This window comes from Trachurus trachurus, assembly GCF_905171665.1.
Source record: "Trachurus trachurus genome assembly, chromosome: 6".
Lineage (NCBI taxonomy): Eukaryota > Metazoa > Chordata > Actinopteri > Carangiformes > Carangidae > Trachurus > Trachurus trachurus.
This window is the reverse complement of record NC_139897.1, coordinates 27,029,624-27,039,161: the sequence shown is the minus strand read 5'-3', so window position 1 is coordinate 27,039,161 and position 9,538 is coordinate 27,029,624. Positions and strand designations below refer to the sequence as shown.

Below are 9,538 nucleotides of genomic sequence, written 5' to 3'. Positions count from 1 at the left end.
GTGAATGTTTAGGTCACAACTTGTCCACCAGAGCGTTTTGGACTTGTTGGATTGTGTATTTGATGAGTTTGATGAGGGGAAACCAAGAAATCCCATTAGCCTCCATAGCGTAGCTCTGAGCAGCTCGCGGCTCTGCTCCGCCGTTCTAAAAATAGCTTGCACCGACAATTAAAGGTAACGAACCTACTGCTATGACTATAGGGATTATGGCAATGGGCCAATTTGCCCAAAATGTTGAACTATCCCTTTAAGTCACATCAGCTTGGATAGAGGACAAGAACAAGTCCTCATTCCTGCCTTGTAAGTCTGAGTTTGAGGTACAAGTGAAACAGATGTAAGATGTAACTTCCAGTGTGTGAATCCAGAGTCTTCTATTAAATGACCTCTGGAAAAAAAAAAAACCTCCAATATCACACTGAGCCAGAGAGAGAGAGAGAGAGGAAGAAAGGGGGGGAAAAAACGAGGATAGAGGCGGTGGTGGAGAGGAGAAGAAGAAGAAGAAGAAGAAGAAGTAGAACATCAGTGTTGAGTGATTAGAATAACAACAGTGGGCAGACAGCAAGTGTAGATCTCTGCTGTGGAACATACGTGACCACCGGCTCCATTTTTCAGCCGCCGGCCGCCAGAACGTTTGATCTGCCTCTATTTCTTCATGTCAACAGCCCTGTGTGAGTGTGTGTGTGTGAAGTGCAGACACACAGACACACACACACACACACACACACATACACACACAGGCCTGTCCTCCCCTGCGTGAGGTAGTGCGGGAAGTAGGGAGGCAGGGGAGGGAAGCTCTTATATTAATGGCTGCGGTTAACCTGGAAGGGTCAAACCCATTGGAGCTGTTGATGGATCTGGTCTGCAGGAGCTCTCTCTCTCTCTCTCACACACACACACACACACACACACACACACACACACACACACTCTCTCTCTCTCCCTACACACACACACACATACACGTCCACATGTGTGCAGGACTAGTTGCCTGACCATCAGTCTCTGCTTGTCCAGAGATGAGGATGATGAGGAAGAGGAGGAGGAGGAGGAGGAGGGCAGTGAGGGCACAGAGATGTTGGAGTAAAAAAAAAAAAGAAAAAAAAGATGATGGATACAAAAGAGCAAAGTGGAGTTGTAGTTTCAGGCGTGTTCATCAGAGGCAGAGGGATGAGGTCAACCTCACGTTATAACAGTGAGCTGGGAAAGAGAAGAAGAAGATCTGCAAACAAAAATATAATAACATCATCAGAAACATGATGATAAGTCATGGTTCAGGTGCAGGTGAGACCAGGTGAAGCCCATGTGGTTGTTGAGGAAAGATCTTTTAAAATAGTAACTTTTACTGCAACAGGCCTTGATTATTGTTGTGATGTTTTTGTGAGCCATACAACCAGGCCTCCTCCTCCTGTTCCTACCTCCCTTCAATCACTTGTACACTTTAATATTGATTTTAAAAATGGTAGGCAAGGCAAGGCAACTTTATTTGTATAGCCCATTATTCCTGTACAAACAGTTTGTCTCAAAGGGCTTTACATGGCATCATAACAACATCCTCTGCCCTTAGACCCTCACATCGACTGAGGAAAAACTCCTGGGAAAACCCTTTTAACAGGGAAAAAATTGAGAAACCTCAGGGTGAGCAAAAGAATTGGTAATGCAATGGTATTGTTTGTTTTTAAAGCTCTCTAAAGGGTTAGCACCGTCTTAATTTGCTGATCTTTTTCCCTTAAGGTCACTAAGGGACCAGTTCACTAACAGTTCACCAACTGACCAGTTGCTTCTTCTTGTCCTTCTCGGTTGTAACCATAAGATCAGTTGCCTCTTAGTGCTTCAGTCAACCTGCTTGTCTTTAAATGTGCAGTAAGAATAAAGTTGGATTATACTGAATGTTTTTAAGTGCCGTAGCGAAGGCAGTTTTGACTCTTTTCTGGTTTCCTGAAGACTTTTTAGAGACAATGACCCTTGTTTCCAGAGTTTTTGAACACCAGCTGTCCTTCTCTGTCCCTCTTTACTCTGTTCGACTTCAGAAAAAGTAAAAAATAAAATAAAAACAAGCCTTACCTGGTCCAGGTCATGGTTGTCTCTCCATCTCCTCGACTCCTGCACTGGGCCGATGATCAGAAGGTCCAGGTTGCAGCAGCAGCAGCAGCAGCTTGTCTGGTCTTCAATCAGCCCCGAAACACCGAAATCTAAATTCAATCAGTGGTTAAAGCTTCAGAGTGACGTCTGAACATACGTACAGGAGGTGGTTTGAATGAATCACTAGTAGATGTCAGCTCTGGGGTTTAAAGTTTCTTAAAAGGACGCAGAAAAACACTGTATATACACACACATAATATACAATATACACAAATGTGCGCACTGTATATAAGCAGAGTTTGCCTCAGTTTGATGCCCATACTAAGAAACCATCTCGCTGCAACATGAGGGGACACGTCCAACACTGTTTCCATGGACACTTGAGGATCAAAGCCCGTGTGTTATGATGCGTGCAGATAACATACTTGGGTTTTTGTGCTTTTGAAATGGCAGCGACCAGGAAGTAGCCGAAGGAAACAAACTTGTTTCCAAACCGAAGCATCTGACACAAGTTACGGCTCTAATTGAATCAAGCCCAGGCCGTTCCTATGGACAGGGTTTCCCTAAGATGCTATCCACGGGCCGTGACTGTGATCTCAGAGCAAAACAAAAGGATGACATCAGTGGGGGGGAGGTGTGGGGGAGGAGGGAGAGGGGGGAGGTATGCTCCCAATTAGACAACGGAGTCGTAGATTAAAGAACGAGGGCTGTGTGTTTCAGAGGCCACATGGAAACGGCTACTATTGATGAGTGGGGAGATTAACGGTGTTGTAATGAGACGACATGAGTGTCTGCAGGTCTGAGGAGGTCAGGCCCTGGATTTTGGACCGAATTTACATCATGAGCTTCATTATATTTGAACCTGAAACATGTACGTACTGTACTACGTGGTGATAGAAATTCTCACCAGAGCTGCAAGTGTCTCTTTATCCACAGCTGAAAATAGTCCCAAACAGAGTAAATGTGTCGTTTACTTCTGTTTGCGTGAAGGCCACAGCTGTTTGTGGACGACACTGAGGCTTTTATTATGCATGTATATGAAATTAAATTCGTTTTTTGTCTTCAGTAGGAGGAACCAGTAGGTTTTGGGTTTGAGAGACGAACAAACAAAGTTGGTTTTGGTTTCTTCGTGGGATCTGTTCACTGCAGGAAATGTATGATTTTGCTTGTCTTAAAACATACTATTATAATACACCAATAGTTAATTGATCTGCCTTCAGTATCTTCCCCCATTAACTTCTAATATTTAACAAACATCATTATTTACCTGGATTGCAGCCTCACCACCGTCAGACTTTGGGGGAACACAATAAAAACGTATCAAGTGTTTTTGCAGAACATTATGATGTCACAGTGACGCTAACCTTTGACTTTTTGGAGGTATAAAATATCATTGTTTCATCTTCTTTCTTTTTTTTTTTTTACTTTTTAGGGGTTTGTGTTGAAATTGTGCCATAATTAGCAAAAAAAAAACATTGCAGTGACTTTGACCTTTGACCTCTGATGGTCAAAGTCTAACCAGTTCCTTCTCCATTACAAGTGAATGATAAAGTCTTGTGGGAGAAGATGGATGTGAGGTCACGGCTACCTTGACCTTTGACCTCTGCGCCCATCAAATTCTCATCAGTTCATCCTCGAGTCCAAGTGAATATTTTTGCGCCACAGAAAATTCCCCCACATGACGTCACCGCGGTATCATGTTCACGGTAACGGGACGGAGAGACAGCGACGGATTTATACACATTTGGTGCAGCAGCAAAACATGGGAAAGAAAAACTAATCATTATCGATAAAAAAAGTGTTTTTGGGGAAACAACAGAGAACAGAGGAATAAAGAATCGTTATGTGGGAACTACTGACGATAAAGAAATTGAATCTCAGCAGGTTTTACTCTTTAATTTTTAAGAAAAGCTCAGTCATTACTGGAATCAAGTGACTCTCATTTATTATATATTTATAACACAAACACAAATATTAAAAAAAAAAAAAAAAAAAATTAAAAATCTGCCTCCTCTGCCTGCGTCGTGTACCTGTGATACACGATCCAGAGGCCGGCGACAGAGATTACAGAGCTTTGCTGCAAAGCACAGACACGTTAGTTACGTCAAAGTCAAAGTCAAGTCAGAGTTTTTGTCCCGGCGCCGCCGCTCGTCCTCAGTCCTGAGCTGGAACGAGGGAGGAAGACGAGAGGCGAAGGTAAAGAAAGCTTCTTCTTTTTCTTTTTTCTTTTTTTTCACAGTGCTTAGAAAATGTGGTAGTGGTTCGGGACCCCCACCACCACCACCACCACCACCACCACTCCCCCTCCACTCAGGATCCATATTTACCCTCGGTGGGGCTCGAGGAGTTTGTGTCTGTGTCGGTGAAGACGAAGCACTGAGGACAACGACACAGGAAGCTGGTTCACCTCCGCAGGTCACCAGGGGTCGTCCATCCACCTGGTCCGGTCCCACCAGAGAGGACGACAGTCTGTGTGTGTCTGTGTGTGTGTCTGTGTGTGTGTGTGTGTGTGTGTGTGTGGACGATATGACCGTATTGCTTCAGCTGTGCCGCTCCACAGACCACAAACACAGCTGATCTGTCTGTAACACGACATTACGGCCATTTGACGTCTTTTTTTTTTTGTTATTAACTTGAGCTTATTGACTTTAGGAGATGCAGAGAATCAACAAAACCCCCCGACACACATTCCCCCACTTCTGCTCTTGAGGACGGAGACTTTGGTTACGAGTTATACATGATGCAGGTCTGAGTAGCAGGGCAGCACGACTGTGACATTAGCCAACAACGACAAATAAGTGACATCTAAGTCTGTAGATGTTTTACAGTTTACACACTGTGAGCGACTTCCTCCTCCTGCATCCATCATCCAGACTGTCCAGACACGCAGCAGCAGCTCCCGATCACATGGCCCAGGAGATGTTGGCGGCGTGCTCCTTGGCCTTCATGCGCAGCACGGCGATGCTGGACGAGCGCCTCTCGAACTCGGGCTTGGTCTCGAAGGCGTGGTGGCCGTTGGCGGCCGGCGCCAGCAGAGAGTCCGCGCTGAAGAAGTTGTTGAGGGAGACGTGGCCGAACTGGTTCTGCTGGTTGGGGAAGCCCACGTAGCCGTGGCCGTCGGCCCCGGCCCCGCCGCCGGCCGCCGAGCGCGGGGAGTGCGAGTAGGAGGTGACGCAGGGCGGCGAGCCTCGGGGCAGCATGCAGGACGACACCACGGAGCCGCCCGACGCCGGACTGGGCCACAGGTTGTTGGGGATCTGTTGGTAGAGACAGAGAAGCATCAGCATCCAGAGGAACACACATCAATTTAGATCAACACACAAAGACACAACTATATTAAATCAATAGAAAGGTGCAATTGGGTCACTTCAACGAGGACTAAACCCAAAAGAAACAACTGGAGCACTCGATATAACGCAGAGATTTAATAAAGGTGCACAACACTATATTAAATCAATCTTGTTTTTTAAGAAGCAGCATGTGAAGGTACAGTAGATGTATGGGATGGATAAATAAAGTGATGAAGATCATGACATACAGCTTAAAGCTCTGAAACCTGTTGAGTTCAGATTATTTTGTCATGCAGTAAAAAAAAAAAAAAGAAAAGAAAAAAGAAAAAGTTGTTTATAGAAATGTTTGACTGCACTGAAAATAAGAAACATACGTTTCTGAGCTGAATCTCTTTTATCTCCTGTACATGTGGTTCTGAGCAGCGCACTGTGAGGAAGCTACAGAGGAGAAGAATAAATAAAACATATCTACTTATCTTTAAAGAGGAAAAAAAACAAAACAACAACACTGCTCTGGTTACTGAAAGACACACGCTATTTATCTATTAGAATAATCAAATGGATGGTTTAATGGAAAAGGAGAAGAATGCACATTATTACTATTTATAAAAAACACTATTTTCTGGGGTTTTCAGGAAGTTTTGGGTTTTATTTACCCAGATTATTCAGATTTCTGAAGTGTCACTTTGTCCATAAAGTATGTGTCTGTTCATGATGGTGCATGTGGATGATTTTCATGTCACCGTTGAATTTTTAATGATCATAAATCAATTTTCATACATAATCATTGCTCTGAGGTGGAGGCTAAAAACTCAAAACTTGGATAAATGAAAACAAAAGGATTTGAATGAGTTTTTACAACTGTTTTACACACTTTTCACCCTTTTGTGTGTTGAAACAGTTTTTTTAAAAGTTCCTAATTGAATAGGTTGAATAAGACGGTGGTGATCAGTGGGGTTGTGTGGCGGCTGCAGAGAGCAGACAGGACAGTGAGTCCGGAGGAACAAACCCATCTGGTCGACACACAGGAAAAACAGCACATGACCGATTCTTTAAGGCAGCAGAGAGAGAGAGAGAGAGAGAGAGACGTTGGGACGATGTTACAGCTCTGACAGCTCCATCACGTTCAAATGACTTCATTCACTCTGAGGCCGCGCAGTCGCCAAAGATTTCAAATCGATCAAACTCAGACATGAGTGAGAAGAAACGTGCAGCTGCAGCTTCCTTCATTATAATAAAGACAAAAACACCAACCTGTGGTGTGTTGAGAGGAAATTCAAGGAGAAAGAAAAGAAAAAAAAGGAGGGGAGCAGGGGGGTGTTGGAGCATAAGGACAACACCTTTTTGGCCAAAGTATAGCTTACAGAAGATTTGGACAAACACCATGAGCCAGTTGTGGAGGTTTTTTTTTTTTTTGCGTCCACTCTGACAGTTAGATAAACTTCCTTTGTAGCAGAAAAATGTGGTTGTAGCATGAGAGTCGGCTTGGCCAATCCAACGTTTCCTAAAGCGTGCCTTCCTGACAACATGTGCCATCCATAAGCAGCACGACTTCAAATCTCTCTCTCTGTTTTGTTTTTTGTTTTTTTTTGCCCCACAGAGAAGCAATAACGGGGCCAAAAAACCAAAAAATAAAAGAAACTCAGAGTTAACAAAAGGAAAACCAAACTCTTTTTTTTTTTTTTAAAGCCAAAAGAATGCAATCCATGTCCACTTGTGTTTAGGGAGACAAAAACAGCCGCTGCCAACACAGTTACTTGTAGGGCGGTCCATTTAATGACAGTAATCTGGATCAGCTGGAAGAAAAGGGCATGGGTATCCAGGGCTATCTATCAGAAACATGTGTGAGGAAAATAAGAGACAGTCCAACAGATTTCTGACCTGGTGTTGGGCCAGGGCATAGCAGAGCTGTGACTCCAGCTTCTCTGCTCTGCTCTGCTTTTTTTTTGTTTTTTTTCTGCCTCTTTGACTGTTTTCAACAAAGCTGCTTTCTTTAAACTTTAAAATATGAAGCTCACTCACTCTGCTGCTTTTGTTGCTGCTGCTGCTTATTCCCATCTATGTAAAAAACAAAAACACACACATGGAGGCCTAATCTCAGTGTCTGATAGGGAACACCTACCCAGAGGACAAACTGACACTCTGCATCTCCTCTCACCTCATCTTGTACCTGACCTTTGTCCAAACTGCAAGATAAATGTGCAGCCAAACGTGAAATCTGATATTTCTTTTTTTTGCGGGGGGCGGCCATTCGTTTCAGCCATCATGACACCAGCGTGCAGCCTCTCTCCCTCTCTAATCAGAGTCCGGGGCTCATCTCGTCTCTGTGAAGATGCGGCTTTCATAATGGGTGATTAATTGTGCAGCGATTTGTTGCAAATGAATAAGACCCAGGAAGAGGAGGGGGATTACGCATTACGCATCCATTTTACGCGCCGCACGTCTCTGACAACAAAACAGCTTATAAATTCCCCGCAGATGTTCAAAGCGCGACTCTTGGAAACGTGTCAGTGTTGAACTCGCCTGCGTGTAGCTGTCGGTCCTCGGTAACACTGACAGGTCGTAGGTGGCTGCGAAGTGAGTCTTGGCCTGTTGGATCTGCCCGTAGCGCTCCCGCTTCCTCCACTTGGCTCTCCTGTTCTGAAACCACACCTGGATACAGGGAAACAATGGGACATTAAATTAAATCAATGAGAAATAAATAATTTAAAATGATGTGACGTTTCCATTGCATATCATACTGTATAAGGCGTGTGCGTAAAAACAAAAAATGGGGGAAACCAACGAGTTAAATTAAGATTTATATTAATAAAACTGCTTTTGGCGTGATTTTTGTTTTTGCTCCATATTTATGTTTGATCGCTTCTCTTTTATTTTTCATCTCCGGGGAGTGAAACGTAAAGAACAATAAGAGTCCGGTCCGGTGATAAATTGTACCTGCACTCTGGCCTCTGTTAACTCCGTCCTCATGGCCAGCTGTTCCCTCACATACACATCTGGATAGTGAGTTTTCTGAAACACTTTCTCCAGCTCCTCCAGCTGCGCGCTGGTGAACGTGGTCCGGTGTCTCCTCTTCTTGCTGCTGGACACGTTGCTGTCGCACTTGTCCCCCATGTCGTCCAGCTCCGTCTTGTCCGGCGGCCCCGCGGTGACCGGCGAGGCCCGCAGCGTGCAGCAGCTGTCCATCGACCTGCCCAGGTCCGAGTGCAGCGTGTCCTCGTCCGGTTTGGACACAACGTAACTGGCTGCGGGACAAATAATATTACATTTTATACTTTATATATTGCACTTATAAATATTGTTATACTGTAATTTATCTATTAGCCCACTAATAATAATAATACATCATTTGGCTCCACTGTAAAGCTGCTGCTGCCTATAAATAATATAAATTAACTACATATTTCAGGTTGAACTAAAAATGGAAACAAAAACTAATATTTTAAATGTATAGAAAATGGTTAAAGCATAAAATAATTATAAAGAAATCGCTTGTAATGAGAATAATTGAACAACACAGAAAAGAAAAGAAGCGCAGGAAAAGTTTTGGACAAAGTAAAAAAAAAAAAAAAAAAAAAAAAAAAGCGAGAGAATTAACAGAGTGGATGATAAAGTTCATTAAATGTAGTTTTTCCTCTTTCTCCTCCGTCTCCGTGTGTGAAGTTGTTTTACGCACCGTTCTGGTCTCCGCAGGGCGAGGAGCGATGCTCGGCGCTCTGGAGCCCGAAGGCCTGCACGCACTTCGGGGAGGACTTGGTGAAGTACTGCGCGGTGCTGTCCAGACTCTCCATGACCTGGTCCATGTAGTACTCGCTGGCCTTCATCGCTTGACTTTTCAACGCAAACTTATCCTCCATGTACTCCATCCTTCTTCTTCCTTATCCTCTTCTTCCTTTTCTTTTTCTTCCTTCTTCTTTACCCAGATCCCGCTCCGCTTTTCACCAGAAATGTCACCATTAAAGACACAAACCACTCGCTAATCGTCGAGCGCGCACCGATCGGTGGAAGAAAAAAAAAAAAAAAAAAAGACGCGTCGCTGCATGCGCAACTATTTTGCCAATGGAGTTAATTTGCTCTGTCTTGAAGGCACAACGTTTTTATAGCCCCAAAGAGAACGAGATCCTGGAGGAGTCCCCCTCATCTCTCTCTCTACACCCCCTCCTCTCCTC

The 9,538-nt window shown here is 44.1% G+C and overlaps 1 protein-coding gene across 1 annotated transcript; it reads right to left on the bottom strand.

The window, feature by feature from the left end:
- Window positions 1–4,982: 4,982 nt before the first annotated feature.
- Window positions 4,983–9,235, bottom strand: alx1 (ALX homeobox 1; the record flags this gene model as incomplete). The annotated part of the gene is made up of 4 exons (XM_083972904.1): window positions 4,983–5,336; window positions 7,893–8,021; window positions 8,307–8,614; window positions 9,046–9,235. 4 exons carry the CDS (start codon window positions 9,233–9,235, stop codon window positions 4,983–4,985), a joined length of 981 nt encoding a protein of 326 aa, XP_083829030.1.
- Between the last annotated feature and the right edge of the window lie 303 nt (window positions 9,236–9,538).